The sequence below is a fragment of the Spermophilus citellus genome (assembly GCF_964194105.1).
Source record: "Spermophilus citellus genome assembly, chromosome: 7".
NCBI lineage: Eukaryota > Metazoa > Chordata > Mammalia > Rodentia > Sciuridae > Spermophilus > Spermophilus citellus.
This window is the reverse complement of record NC_138188.1, coordinates 101,330,456-101,346,668: the sequence shown is the minus strand read 5'-3', so window position 1 is coordinate 101,346,668 and position 16,213 is coordinate 101,330,456. Positions and strand designations below refer to the sequence as shown.

The 16,213-nt window shown below is 38.2% G+C and overlaps 1 protein-coding gene across 2 annotated transcripts in view; it reads left to right on the top strand.

Annotated features, from left to right (window-relative positions):
• The first annotated feature begins 12,518 nt into the window (after positions 1 to 12,518).
• The window catches only part of LSAMP (limbic system associated membrane protein), a 611,879-nt gene continuing 608,184 nt past the window's right edge, over positions 12,519 to 16,213 (top strand). Inside the window, exon 1 of one of the 2 annotated variants that reach the window (XM_081302034.1) lies at positions 12,519 to 13,083. In XM_081302034.1, the coding sequence (XP_081158160.1) occupies positions 12,929 to 13,083 (155 nt within the window). In that variant the 5' untranslated portion in view covers positions 12,519 to 12,928. The remainder of the gene's footprint in view (positions 13,084 to 16,213) is intronic. The other variant, XM_081302035.1, reaches the window with a different exon arrangement.

Here is a 16,213-nt window from a genome sequence, read left to right as displayed (position 1 = left end):
TTTCACAATGATATACTTTTAAAACCCAGTTCCATATTTATAGCTATGATTTTTTTAAAATTTCTTGTTTAATATTTAAACTTAAATTTCACCTTCCCAACATAAAGCTTATTATTTATTTATCTTTATAAAACTATTTCATAACTTTGATATTCAGAATGCATCTTGAAATTGAATGTTCTGGACCCAGTTTGAAATAGACTAGAATAAAGAAAGATATAAGACTTTCAAGGGCAGAGGATGATGAAGAACAATCAAATTCAGTGAGCATAGCCTGGAATATTTTGGATTGTCTAAGAGTTTGAGGATGAGAACTAGTGAGACCTAAGAAATAAAATCTAGAGTTATATGAAACAAAAGTCAATGATAATCAAACTTCAGTAAATAAGGTTGATGTAAGCCCAGATTTCATTCATATTTTAAGTATATTGTGAAGTGTGTATCACATTTTTTAGAATATAGATATTAGAGAATATTATTTTATTTATTCATTTTAACAAAGATATGCATCAACATTGAAAGGATTATATGGATTATTTTTCATTTTTAAATTTTTTTTCCTAAATTATTCACAGCAGGGAAATTAATGCTGATTGACTAACATGACCGCACCCACTAACAGGCACACTCCCATCTGAAGGGTAGGCCTGATAAGTATGCAAGATTTGCTCCACACATGGCTCCCCTCATCTCCATACCTATTGTACTGCACTCTACTTTCTCAACTCCCTCCATCTCTATTATAAGGATCTCATTTACCAGAAATGAGAAAGGGAATTCATTTCGTATACCCAGTTAGTCAACAATACTTTGAATCTTCTTCAATAGTCTCAATTTTACATTGATCCTTTTCTACCCTCACTGTCAGGTCAGTAGCTCTCCTGCTTCAATTACTGAGACAGTGTCCTACTTGGGCCCTCTATTTTATGGAGCTGCTATTCCAAATTCCACTTTCAAAAACTTGCCCAAGAAAACAAATACTTCTTGTTTCCTAATGCATTAAACTTAGATTTTCAACATCTTATTTGTTTGGCCCTTAGTTCATCTCCATTCTCCTCATCTAAATGAGTGTCCTAGTACTCCCTAGCAGGGATCCTCTTTTCTGGTCAAGGACTTTTCTTCCTTTCCCCATTGGCCTGCTCAAGTGTATAAGCTCCTAATTCTAGGGATTTACCTCTGTTGCTGGGCCTCTTGGATTTTCATCCATGCTCTTTTGCAACCGTCAACAATTAAATCCTTAGGGAGCCCCTGTCTCAGTGCCACCTTCACAGATTATTTCTCTATTAAGACACAGCTCAATTGCCATCTCTTTCAGAAAACATCCCTTCCGTCTGTGTTGGATGGCCTCCTTTAGGGAAACACAATATCACATGGGTATTTGCATAGCTGATGCTGCTCTGTATAGTCATTGCCCAAATACTTGTCTGCCTCTCTCTCTAGGCTGGTCACTCTGGATGCAGGGGTCTGCAACCTGTGCTTCTTCAGTGCCCAAAACCCTAACCACCATCAAGAAGGTCGAAGTGATCTCTGTTTGAATTTCTTGGATTTAAGGGAAATTTCTCAAAGTTTAAGACAATTTTATACCACATTCAAACAATTCACTAATTTCTGTGTTAATCTTCTTTTCCTAATGAGATAAAAAAAATCTTATGACAGAGAAATTTTACCATAGAGACCACATTGAATAGTTACCATAGATCTTTCAAAGTACCAGTTACACAGCAGTTGTTCAATCAGTTCTTGTTAAATAAAATAACCAAGCATTATTTCTAATAATTAACCAAAAATACTGAAACTCCCACTTAGGAGTAGAAACAAGTCACAAATTGTCAAGGAGTTCTGTTCCTTAATAGAAAGGTATCATTTGGTCAAAAGGAAAATAAAACATTAAAACAGGTGCCAGGATTGGACTGTCTCATATTAGCTGATAAGTAAAAATGTTCTAGCTCAAGAAATAATAGATCATGCTACAAGCTTCCCTTTACTGCCTTACATCACCCTCTTTCCTTGCCTGTTGGCTCAGTTCACATTCCCTCTTATTTTCTTAGTGGTGTCACAATCCATATTTGCTAGCCTGTTATCCTTTTCCTATTCTCCTTCTTCCCCAAACTATCTAGTCTTTATATCCAAGCTAGGTATTTCCTAGATCAAAGCTCTCCCTACAGCCTAATTCTCTTAAAACAGCAAGTATTCCCCATTTCAGTTTATTCCCATTGCTTCCAAACATCACAAATGGCTTCTAAAGCCTTTTATCAGTCTGATTGTATCATAAGATCAATACTCTGTCAAGCTTTCTTGAAATAGGAAAAGAGAGCACCATACAAGAACGAAGACTCTAATTTTTCTACTGAAAAGAAAAAAAGGTGTGGGGATTGTAACTGACCAATTGATAGTGAATATATTGGGAATATTTACCAGACACATTGTGAAGTATTAATATTTATGAAATATCTCTATTGTCTGTTAATTTATATTCGTGTATACATAGTATATAAAATTTCACTATTATTAATTTATTTATCTTTTCCTGACCTGCGCCTCATAACTATAAAGTTATTTTTTAACAGGCATGATATGTTAAGTTTGATGGCTTATCCTAAGCTCTCTCTTGTGTGAGTAGATATTATGATCTAATAGATTAAGACCAGATAGATTCTTTAATGTTGGATCGCTAGAGTACCATTTCAGTTGTTGATCCAAAAGTCTTTTATCTCCTGCCAGCAAGAAAGAAGTTTTACTAGAGGATTCTCCCATTCAAAAATATCTTCTCTATATATTTTACCTTTTAAAAATGTACTGAGTTTGGGAAACTACATAAAATTCATATTGCTACAGAGATTAGAGCTTATTAGTTACTCATACAGAAGTATAAGTTATTTTAATTAGCATTTATTTCTTGCCAAGAGATAAGAGGAGCATCCAATGAGAATGAGAATAACTTTGGAGAGTTGGATGCAGGGTGAATAGCCAGAAAATTGCAGGAGACAGTCTATGGGGACTACAGGGCTGTAGGCAGGGGAGGGATAACACATCCCAAGATAACAAGGCATCCCTTAAATGTCATCTCAAGCTTTCCTGAAGTTATAGAGCCCAGGGCTGGCAGACCACTGGTCTACTCAAACAGAGACTGTGGTGCAGTGATGTACTTTCCTTTTACTTTGTGTTTGTTCTTCCTTGGGTTTCTCATTCACTTATAAGTTTTAAATAGCTGTGGTTAGTTCTGATGCGATGCAGACCTAGCCTTGGAGAATAGGAATTTCCATCCTGAAACTCAGCCTACCTTTGTAAATGTTTCAGTTATGCTCTAAAGGATTAATATTCTGGCGTTGTTAGGCAGGAGGCATGCAACTATAGGAAAGAACATTGTTTGGAGATTTGGGCTCTCAAATTACTAATCTCAGTGTTCCTAAATAACTGCATAAACTCTATGTTTCCATGTCTCAGCTATAAAATGGGAGAAATAAGCAAGACGATTTTCTGGACCCTTTCCAGCTTTAACATTGCGCAATTTTTCTAATTACATATGCTTTCTGATTTCCCTCTAATTTCATATGAGAGCTTACTGGCTTGGAGTCTTGAAGTAATTTTCTGACAAGTGTGGTGATAATACTTGCACTGTTTATCTCACAGAGTTGAAGTAAAGATAACATATGAAATTATGTGTGTCACTGTGCATTGTGAACTGCAAAGCCCTATAATTGTACAAAACAAATTAGTATTGGATATTTCTCTTTTTTTCTATTATTCTGGTTAAATAAGCACCATGATACCTCAATGTGCAACCAGCAGAGGGAGACAAGTTCAGATTATATTTCTTCTTAGAACATAGAATCAGTTAATTTTTATGTGGACATTTGTTTTTTAAAAATCAAAATGAAATTCATAATTGGCAAATAGTTAATTTGCTTACATGCTCTATAAACATATTGAAGTCACACAAACACAAGAGAGGCTAAGAGAAAAGATAAGAAGGACCAGGAAAATTATGAGGGAAGGAATGTGGTTTTCTGGGCTTAGTTTATTACAGAACTCAGAGACAGCCCTTCTGTGAAGAATGTCATATTCCTATGACAACTTCCTGAATATGTCCATCTGGAAGTGCAAGCTATTTGGGTACCAATTTAGGAACCAACCCAGAATTCTAAAAGTAGAATTTGCAAATTCCCTCTGAAGCTAACTTTTTAAATCAACTTTCCCATTTTTATCAGCCTGGACTTCAAGGAGGTGGGGGGTCGGGGAGAGAAGCAGGGGGACAGAGACAGAGAGACATAGATATCAGTTTTTTTGGTGAAATTCCCCTGAAAGTTTTCATCTCTCTTTTCTTTCCATTCTCATTGCTTTTATCATCTCTTTTCTGACTGTTTCAGAAACTTTATAACTGGTCTTGCCTGACTTTGATTTGTTTCAGGCTATCTCCCATTTCACTGCCAGTTAGTTATCTTTTTAAAACACAGATCTGATTATGTTACTCCCTTTCTCAAAGTTTTTAATGGTTCCTTACTGCATACAGAATAAAGGCCAAACTCATCAACATGTCTGTCAAGCCCCTCAATGACCCCGACATTAAAAGAGTCATTTTCCATTTTTAACTTTAAGATCCTACAATTTACCCTCCCCATTAATGGAAAGTTCCTGAGTGAAGGGCTTCATTCCTTCATTGTTTTAGGAAGAAAAAATCTATATAAACAATAAATTTGTCTCTTGTTATTTCATCAACAAGTTTATTAGGCATCTAACTAGTTTGTCTACTTTATATTTTTCTACTTGCTAATTTCCCATTGCCAAAATAATCTCCCTAAAACATCAGTATCTCACTTCACTGTTTCAAAACTTAAAATCACCTTCTAACTATGAGATGATATGTGATTCTTTATTCAGGCATTCAGGATTCTTCATTAGCCACCTCCCACCCCCAATTAGAGAAATCTGGCTATTTTGTTCTTCACTTCAGGCTGGTTCTTGTGGCCATCCTTTGCAAAAGATGTTACCATCCTCCATTCTAGTCTTACATATCTTCCAAGAGTGACCTGAAATACATTTTTTCCAAGAACACTTCTGGATTACTTATTCTGACCTCCTGTTGTGTTTTGACTGTGCTTCTTTATAGTCCTCACCAATAGTTACTCACCAATCCACCTAATTCTCTGCTTCCTGAGTGTTCCCCTTAATGCTCTGCTTGGTTGCAAATTCCTGAACTCCTGAGGAGGAGGAGGCCTCTGATTTTTATTAATTTGCAGCACTGAACAGCACCAAAGAGAGGATTGGGCATATGTGTTGGCTCATTTTGGTCCTGCTCTATGTTGGAGAGCTCATTTAAAAGGCTACATCATAATTGTACAACGATGATGTTCAGTCCCTCTCTAAAAGAACTATTAAAGTTCCTCCCTCATTACAATGGCACAAGGGCATGGTGTCAGTTTTGCACCTCAGTGTTTCCTCAGAACTTAGCAAAGTGCCTGTTATATAGCAGGTCTCAAAAAATACTGATTATTTGAATGAATATTCCCATACACAGCAATATGGCTGGTGAAGCAGGTCTGGTGAATTCCTTTCTCTCATGCAGGCAATGCTCCTAACACCCAGGAAGTACTCTGCTTTTCTGTATTAAAAGCAAAAAGGGCTAAAGATGTAAATGACAGGACACATATAAAGAAAGATACTTCGAAGCAAGCAGACTTCTGGGACACTTTGAATAATATAATGACCTACCACTAGACTTTCCCCGAAGCTCAATATTGTCAGTAAACTCTGGAGAAAACATATTAGTGTTATTTACATGACTTATAGCCTCAAGATATTTAACTAGGCATTCCATTTAGATTTAGCAGGATAGCTACTGCCTGAAAGATAAATATAGATATGTATAAAATATTTTGTAAAGTTTAGCTGCTAAATAGCATCTGCTCATCTTGTTGTGCATTTTTAATCTTTAACAAAATACTTTCATTACAGTAATATTCAATTAACATATAATAATCATACTAAGGGTGAGCAATATTTATAGTTGAACAACAGCAACAACTGGAACCGTTTGTTGTTGTTGTTGTTGTTTTTACTAGCTAATATAAATGACAGTTTACTTGGCATTCTGTCAGTTCTTATTTGATGAGTGATGGCTTTCTACAGGGGTATGCCACAGTTGAACTACTACAATGAGAAGAAAAGCTGGCATCTAGAAAACACTGATCCCATAACCTGTTGGGAAGATTCTCCCTGTTATGAAACAGTCAAGCCAACTTTATCTTCCCTTTATCTTCATTTTTACCCCACAGTCTAACCCACTTGCCACTGGATGACCAAGATTTCCTTCTATTTGTGTCCTTGCTTCCACTATTATTCTTCTACATTCCATTCTCCATATGGTAGCAGTCTTTCTAAAATGTAAATCAGATCAGGTCAATCCCTGGCTAAATCCTTTTACTGGCCATTTGAGTTACTAGAAGAAAATCTAAATTCCTTACATTGGAAACTCTGCATTATGACCAATCCCCAGTTTCCAGTTTCATCTACACTTGCCAACTACCTACTTCACCCTAGACACAAACCGTGTTCCAGGTTTATTGTCTAGAACAATAACAGGCAGTTTCCTTGTGAAATGCCTGCCTACTTCAGGACCTTTGAATATGCCATATCTTTTACTTTGAAAGATCTTCTTGCTAATATTTCTATGACTACCTCCTCATGTTTTAGGATTCAGTTTACTATTAGCTCTTCAAAGAGATTTTGCTTGGCCACTTTATGTTCCCATCACCACATCTTAAGGTTATGTACTGTCTATCATACATTTTTTTTCCATAGTATTTACTCTCTACAAATATTTGGATATATTTATTTGTTTAGTATCTGTATTAAAGACATAAAATAATGAGACAATAAAATAATGAGAGGATATAAAATAATGAGAGCAAAGTCTTGGTCTATCCTTACTCACTATCGTATTAATGATGGCATATTGCATGAATGAATCAGTAATAAATCTACTAATCATATCAGATGATGGAACTAAACACCTGTCTTGACTATTCCTCATTGCTCCTTGCCCTATGGTTTAATGATAAAAAATTGAGTCAAGACAACATCCACAAATAGAGAGCAGAATGACCTGATTGCCCTCCTGGACTAAGAGCTTGCTATCCTGAAGATGCTGCTCTTGCCATCTTTCTAGATGTTGAACTGTTCTTCCCATAGGTGAAGGGTAGATCATGAAGAGTAGCAGCAATGAAGATGCAGCATTACACCACCATTGCCAACTCTGTGTACAGGATGGCAGAGTGGAAAACATAAATGAGAAATGGACCCAAGGGCTGGTGAAGATATTTCTTTGAACAAGTTAGGCATGTGAGAATAAGTTTACTAGTGTGCAAATACAGCAGTAAATGTAAATAACATGTATGTTTATGGGTAATGAGAAGCAGAAGCAAGAAGTGAGGATGCAAATAGGAGCCTGAGAATGTCAAAAACCTTGTGGAAATTGGGACTGATCCAAGCATTGATGCCTACAAAAACAAAACAAGTGAGCAAAAGACACTCAGAAGCAGAGAAGTGATATAATCATAATGAACCACAAAGGCTCACACTAAAAGAAAACAAAAGAGTGATTTTAATTGGACAGAGTTTGGATGGAGTGTTTGACATCACTGGAGGGTCTATAGTAAGAATTTGGCCATTATTTAACTGACATAAAGCTGACTGATTTTGTTAGGCAGTGAGACACATGAGAATGAAGTCCTTGTATTCAAAAGAGGCACATTCCAAAAGAAACTCACGAGATAGTGCCATGCTTATGAGCATTAACTGAAATACTTGAGCATTGCTAAATTATGATGAAATCATTGTGAATGTCATAGTAGGGATGCTAAGGAGAAGTATTAACAATTCTGGCTTTCTAGTTCATATGAAAAAATGCTAATTCCACTTATGAAAGTAAAGTACAGGCATGGCATTATTATGATTAAGACCCTACAACTGTAGAAATGTAGAGTGGTATATTAATAATGTTATAGACATGTTTAGCATAAAATGCAAGCAATGTAGCTAAATTAATTGTACATTTCAGGCTGCACCTAGATTTCATATGTGCTTATCATCTTACAGAGCTAAACAGAAGAATAAACCTTTTATGCATCTTACTTACGGTACTCAGAAGCTAGCCAGTCTTTGTTTTTCCTGCAACATTTGTCCCTGGAGAGTGCCAGCATCTTCCAAAGCCTCTTTTAGAAAGCAGTATGTTATTTTAAAGTAGTAGTTAAGATCATCTTACTTGGGTGATGATGGCTGTTTCACATGGCTAACAGCCATACTTGCCTCACAAATAACCCAAAAGTATGTTCATTTTTGCCAACCCTCTTGGAAGAATGCATATAGCAGATTACAGAAAAAATAGCCTATAGAAATTTCATGAACTTGTCTATTTGTTTACTTTCCACCGAGAAATTAATATTGGGATAATTTGGGGGCAATGACCAAAAGGATGAGATACATTATCCAATTTGATAGAGTATTGTATTTATTAGAAGGTGGGAGTTCATAAAGAAGAGAAAAAGAAAAAAAAAGGATAACATAAGGGGAGTAAAAAGGAGAAGTTCTCTGAGAGACCATACTTTTCACAAAAGTAGACAGTGCACACCCACAAATAGATTTATTTACTCTAAGTGGTGAAGTGAATCACATGGTGAGTGGGGTTGGGCATTCCACCATGTTTCCAGTCTTATGTTCATCCATTATAGCATTCACCCTCTGGGCCAAGTGTTGGGTTAAACAATTGTATTTGAAGTGCTGTTTGGCTGTAAATACCAAATATTACATTATTATCTTATATAGTAAACCTCATGACTTTTGTTTTGTTTTTGTAATGGGGATTGAACCCAGGGGTGCTTAACCGCCAAGCCACATCCCCAGCCCTTTTTGTCTTTTATTTACAGACAGGGTCTCACTGAGTTGCTTAGGGACTTGCTGAGTTTCTGAGAGGGGTTTTAAACTTGTAATCCTCCTGCCTCAGCCTCCCAAGCCACTGGGATTATAGGCATGCACTACCACGCCTGGCATAAACTCATGATTTTTAATTGTTCAGGAAGTCAGTCTTATTGAATTAGACTGAATTACTGAACAGTCTAAATTAAAGAATTTCTAAAATAAAGTCCTTTTTAAAACTGTGTTTTATATTAAGTACTTACAGTAAGTCAATTTCATTTAACAAAAGTTGCCAGGAACTGGACTTTATTTAATGAAGATATTTTTAAAATCTTTAATTGCTGTTTTTGATATTTTTCTACACAAATATGTAGTTAAAATTGTATATTCTTTGGTTAAGCATTTCCATTTCAATTCTGATTATATTTTTGATTAACCTAAGATATACTTTTTGTTTTTCAAATAATTATGGAGACAAACTCCAGATTTGGTTGATATACCCAAAATTCCAAATTCCCATTACTTTGTTGTGAATTATTTTGTGCCCTATATATTAGCTTGTTTCCTCCTAGCACCACCATTCGAGTTCTACCAGTGACTTTAGATTTCTATTAGTTAAGAATCATGTATAAATATCTTCCACCAATAAAATCCTACCACCCCACTATACTTGGTCCTGAAAAAAACTCTTCCTTTCTTTACACAAAATCCAGTCACTGATAAGAGGAAGTACTCATAATATCAATTTGTCTAATCCTCCCCTAGAGCATCTAGGATCCTACCAAGGATAATCCCATCAGTAGGATACACATGATCCTAGTAGCCCCCAATCCCTTGCATCTTTCTTTTCTTTGTTCTGACATTGGTGGAACACCACCCAGATGAAGAACACATGCTACTTTTGAACCTTTGCTTATTAAGCTCATCCCTTATTTCTCAGAGCTCCAAAGAAGATTATCAAGGATGGTCAAGTCAACTAATGGTAGGGAAAGAGTGGGGTACTCTTTTGTCTTCAAACTTGACAGAGAGTTATATAATCTTTGCACCTCCTGTTGACAATTGAAGCTCAGTTTAGCATTGATATTGAGAAGCACAGGATTACGGGGTTTGTGATTCAACTAACCATTGATCTAACCATTTTTTTCTGTCACAAATTGGGCTCCAAGTTTTCAACAGCTGAGTTACAAAGTAGTGGTGAAACATCACTGGTTTCTTAACTGTGGATTGCTTATAAACACTGAAAGAGTACACCTTGGTTTATAGGAAATGAATGCTCAGCACAACAAAATTAATTGACTTGATAAATCTTGGATTTGTGACAATTTGGATTCCAATCCTTCAAAATCTTTTATAAAATCAAAATGCCTTCCTTTTTTCACACAGTCTATAAGAGTTCATATACCTTTTAACTGATAAAATGCTGTAGGGAAATCTGATCATTCTGGGGGAAAGGGAGGTATCAGCACAGTTAGTGCTTTCTTGGGGCTTGTGGGGATTTCCAAACATGTTTCTTTGCATTTATTTCTTTGTATTTATTTGCAAATGTCCTCAGCTAACCATTTGTGTAAATAAGAGGGGTAAGGAAAACACCTTTGTGTGTGTTTGTATATGTGTGTATTTATGTATTTACTTCTTCTATATATATGGAATATTTATGGCTAGAAATGATCCAGAACAGGGAGACATAAAATGGAGACTCCCAACCTGAAGATTCCCCTGTTAGCAGAAGTGGCAGCAAGTTATTGGAATGACTCACAAACACTTTGGTTGAAGCTTTAGAGCTGTCTATGCAAATTTTCTCTCCTTCTATGCTATCACAGGGGGAAGACTTACAAGCAAAGGCCTTGCTGGCATACAGAAGCCTGAAGGAGATCAAGTGTGATTATTCTGAGGGTCTGAGGACAGGTTACCTAGCTCCAAGCCTTCCCTATGCTTCATCCTCATCTCCCATCCTTTGCCCACTTCTTCTGGCTTTCTTGTGTATATATGGAACTGGAAATATGTGTTGCCTCCAGATAGGGGAATTATAGTTGTCTTCCTATTGCCATTTTTTTTAATCCTTTTTTTTTTTTGGTATTGGGCACTGAATTCAGGGGCACTTGATCACTGAGCCACCTCCCCAGCCCTATTTGTATTTTATTAAGAAACAGGGTCTCACTGAGACCTGCATAGCACCTCACCATTGCTGAGGCTGGCTTTGAACTCTGGATCTTTCTGTCTCAGCCTTCCGAACCACTGGGATCACAGGTGTGCACCCCCATGCAGGTTCGTATTGCCATTTTTAAACAATAGGACAACAACTATAATTAATACTATAGCAATTTATACCATTTGGTTTTTATATCATGTGAATGCTTTAATTGTTCAAGTAAAATTTAAAAGGAGGAAAAGAGTCCTTAGCTGGCCCAACCCCATTTTCATTGCCAGCATCAGTACTAAGGGACATCTCTAGTAGATGGGACTCTCACTTGAAGGACTAACAGTGTTGGTCCTTATGAACCTCATCACTTCCTGGGCTCATGGAGTAGAGGAGTGAGAAATGAAGGTAGCCTGTCTGGCATTCACTAGACTGCTGCATGCAGCCTTAGTGTCTCCCTATAAATGACAGGCCTCTGAAATACAAATCCTCTTCCTTGTATATGAACATTTTGAGAAGCAAGTACCAGTAGGAGCTTGGGTGGTCATAGCAATGTGTCATTAGAACAATAATCTTTAAAACCACCACTCATGTGTGGGACTGAGTGAGGGTTTCCTGGAGAGTGAGGTTGATTTAGGGATCAGGGATCAGCTGCTGAGGCTGGCACTTGGAAAAGACAAGCCAAGCATTCACACCCCACACCACTCAATACCAGCATTGTCTCCAATCTATCTTTCATAAAGGGGTTCTAAGAGGGGGTGGGGATGAAGGAAGAAGAGAAAATAAACCTTTTTCATCCTATAATAGAAAGTACAGAAGAGAGGAAAAGAATGAACAAGATTTGAGTATGAAAAGCCATTGGCCAGGAATGTTTACTTTGAAATCAACTTTGGCTTTTAATGTGAGAGTCTGCTGTCAAGTTTCTTCACTGTTTTACATTCCTTAGCCCATCTTTCAGGACTTGCACCCCAACCCCCATGCCTTCTATACTTCTGTTTCACTCCCTCCATTTAGCAAGGTTTGCCTCTTTCCTGCCTCTCTTTCTCCTTCTTCCTTCATTCTTTCCCTCTCCTTTCCTGGACTCTTTCTTCTGTTCTTTTATGGCTTAAGTCCTTCTCCTTCTTCTCTGGCTTGAACAGTCCCCATGCTCTCCATTCCCTCTTCTTAAGGAAATCAGCCAGGCCTCCTCGGATGGAGCTGTTGTCCTGACAACCTAAAGGCACACCGGGCTTTCATTGAGGCTGACTGCTGCTGAAGGGGGCAGTTGTGCAAAGCGAGGGGCCACTCCGAGGGGAGGGAGGAGGGGATGACGTGGAGGGGCTGTTGAAAACCAGCAGGGTAGGGGGAGGTGCTGATAGAGAGACAGCCAGGGACTGGAGGGAGAAACAGGAAGAGAGGAGGGGGAGAGAGACTCTGGGCTGCCTCTGCCGCTGCTGCGTGGCAGTTTCTTTACACTCCCTGGCAGCTTGGAGCCGGCTCCCTCGCCGGCCTGGGAAAGTGGGTTACACGGGGAAGGAGCTCAGCTCCGACGCTGGCACAGGAGCATCCAACCACAGAGAGACCAGGGAAGCACCTCTGCCTTTGGCAGTCTTCTCCTCATCCTTTCTAGAGGGTTTTGCATTTGTACTCTCTGTTGAAATTTTGTTCCTTGGACTTTTCCCCTCACCCCTGCTAGGATTTTATGAGGGCTTTGTTAAGACTTAGAGGGAAAAGAGACTGAGCGAGGTGAAGAGTGGCAAAGTGGAAGGGACCACAAACTGGAGAAGCCCGACCTGCCTGGGCGGTTGATGACAGCCCGGTGTTAGTAAAGCCCCTCTCCGCGGCGAGCAGCGCGCACAACCCTCGGAGCACCCCGCGGACCCGCACCTCGCCTTGGCCACCATGGTCGGGAGAGTTCAGCCTGATCGGAAACAGTTGCCGCTGGTCCTACTGAGATTGCTCTGCCTTCTTCCCACAGGACTGCCCGTTCGCAGCGTGGATTTTAACCGAGGCACGGACAACATCACCGTGAGGCAGGGGGACACGGCCATCCTCAGGTAGGGCTTTCGGGCAACTTTTCTCCCGCGCGCTTCTGTGTGTGTGTGTGTGTGTGTGTGTGTGTGTGTGTGTGTGTGTGTTCGTTCCGATGCTGCAGGCTCCGGAGTGTGTGTGTGTGTGTGTGTGTGTGTATCCCTTTCACTGACTGGTAGTCGACTGCCAACAACATTCAAAGGAATTCTGGTCCCTGTCAAGAGCCAATGGTGCTGGTGAAATGTTTGGTTCTTTGGATGTTGTTCCTCTGATCAAGGAAGCCTAACTTCACCTATGGAATTCGTGGAATTCCAGCAGTATTACTGTTTTTGTTAATTGCTCATGCTTTGCCCTCTAGAGTTTTGTTGACGTTTCTTAATCCAGAAAGAAGAGTTGTTGAATTATGGCTCTAAAAGAGTGGTACATGGTACTGCATTCTCCTTGCTTCTCCCATGAGTGTGTGTGTGTGTGTGTGTGTGTGTGTGTGTGTGTTGTACATCCAGGCTTTCACTCTGCCAGCAGTAGTTCTGATAGAAGACTTTCTGTAAAGATCTTCTAATTGACATCCAGGGGAAAAAAAAACAATCAATCTTAGAACTTTGGTTGGTTACTGAGCCTTTTTTGGACTGTGGATAGAAATCACCACAAGAATGAGGAGAAGAAAAAATAATAGTATGCCCAATTGCTGGCATTTAAGAATAGAAGTGTTAAGCCTAGAGGTTGTGAGAGAATTAACCTGGCATAATCAAAATGATTATTGACTTAAAAACTCTTATCTTTGTATAGCTCTGCCAAACTCTGAAATATAATTTGAGATTGAAATTTGGAAAGGAATAGTCCCAAGTCCTGGGGAGTTTGACCCCTATAAGGGACAGTGAGCTAGAGAGACTCAAATGGCACCTCATCTTTATTCTATTTCTAAAAAGCTCCAAACAGCTTTTCCTGTGTTTCTCTTATCTCTTCCCCCTCCACCCTTGCTTTTCCAGCTTTACTTGAATTTCTAGCAGATAATATTTTTTTAAAGGGGGAAAAATGAAGAAAAGAGAAAGAAAACAGAAAGAAAATGCTCTCCTTTGAGATCTTTTAAAATCCCATTTCTTCCAAATAAAATGACCCACTGTCGGTCTATCTATCTAGCTAATGTTGCTGGTTGTGGCAATAAAAAACAGTGTGTGATAGAAAATAAACCTCTAATCTGTGTGCAAGGAGCTGATAGTGCATAAACCCTGGGGCATAAGGGAGCAGTTCTGTGGCAGAGCTGCCTACAGCAGCAAAGTTTTCTTTTCTTTTCTCAGAAATAAATTTGGTTGGCTGTCACAGAGTCACCTGCTTTGGGATCTCTAGCCTTGTTAGAGGAGAAAATGGTGTGTGTGTGTGTGTGTGTGTGTGTGTGTGTGTGTGTGTTGTCTATATATGTGTTGTTCCAGATTATAAAAAGTAAGAAAATGCTAATGTGTAAGCACTCCTTTCTTCACTTTCTGAGTATTGGGTGATTATGAATCCCAAAGATCCTACTATCCAAAGCAGATTTTCCCATGTAACTCTCCATCCTGGTAAACCTGCATGTATGATTTATCCACATGGAGCAATAAGATTTATAGAGTAATTCATCTGTTTGCAAAGAGATTGGAGGGACATAATGCAGAAAATGTTTTTGCAAGCACACAAGCATGCCCTCTCAACTCCTAATATCCATATTCCCTAACATCATTAACCCTTTATTAGTGAAGAATTCTACATAAATTTATGCTATATCTAGGAATTTTTTTTTCATGTTTCAAGATTGAATGTGAGAAAAGTGAATACCTTAAATGTACAACTTTTTGAGTGTTGGTGAACTTTGTAAGGACTTTCTAAGTACCATCATTGTATCTTAAGCTATAGTTATCTTAGAGTTAGATAAATATCTAAATGATAATTCAAAAGAAAAAAGGTATTGAAATTTAAATCTAGAAGATGTAGTCTCACTACACAAATATCTATATATGATACAGAAGTTCTTTATGTCTATGGCCCCAAAGATATGAAATTTTAAAAAACATTACACTTTAGTATGTATTATAGTGTGGAAGTGAGGGTTGAGAGAAATGAGAATAAAAACAGAACCAGTTAGTCCTAGGCAAAGAGAAGATAAACAGAGCATGCAAATAAGTCACCTGTGAGAATCCATCACCTTCCCAGGTCTCCCCTAACATTCTCTGTTTTTAATTTCCTTTGCTTTAGACAAGGCTTTATTTTTGGGTTGGTGGAGCTCTATCAGAAGATAAAGAGAGTTCTTTTTTTTTTTTTTTTTTTTTTTTAGCTGACCTTCTTCTCAATCTCTTTAACTGGATCCAGTAAGCTTTGTGGGTCAGTTTCCTGCTGAAGAATGGTGTTCTTGCTTTCTGTTTACAAGTCTAGGCTGGGAAGGGCATGCTTCCACTTTATTTGTGACATTTTGCTGGGAGTATGAGTTTCCAGGGGAGGAGAGGAAGGAGAACTTGATTCATTTGGAAGCCACAGTAGATGTTTGGCACTGAGAAAGTGAAATGCCAAGGAGAGGCAAAAAAAATCCTCTCTCAGTGAGACTGTGGCCCTGAATAATGTACAATGGCAACAGAAGACAAAGGAGGTTTGTAATTCTGGTGGTCCAGTGACAGAAGTTTGGCCAACTTGTCTTCAAACATTTACCTTCAGTGCCTTACTTCCATGAAACAAGTATTCTTTAGGAAATGCATGCTCATTTTTATATAACCATAATTACATTAATAATTGTGCATCGTGATAGGAGAGTATGTATTATTTGTCTTGCCATCTTGCTCTGTAATTTCTTTTTGAGGAAAAAAAGGATTATAGAATTATGGTGACAAAAAAGGATTATAGAATTATGGTGACAAAACTTGAGGGGGAAAAAAGAAGGGTCGATAGTTATGTATGCACAGCTAACCTGATGGTTTCTTAGTTGATATTCCAGATCTTTAAGATAACTTTTATAAAGAGCTAATGAAAACAATACTAACTCCTACCCAACAATAAATAGTCAAAGTGTTATCCACAGACCAGTAGAAGCAGCAGCCGTACCTAGGACTCATTCCTAGATGGAATGAACCAGTGTCTACATTAATATTTCATAGAAAAGTGCCCAACACATTTATCCACAGGTCTTTACTCATGATG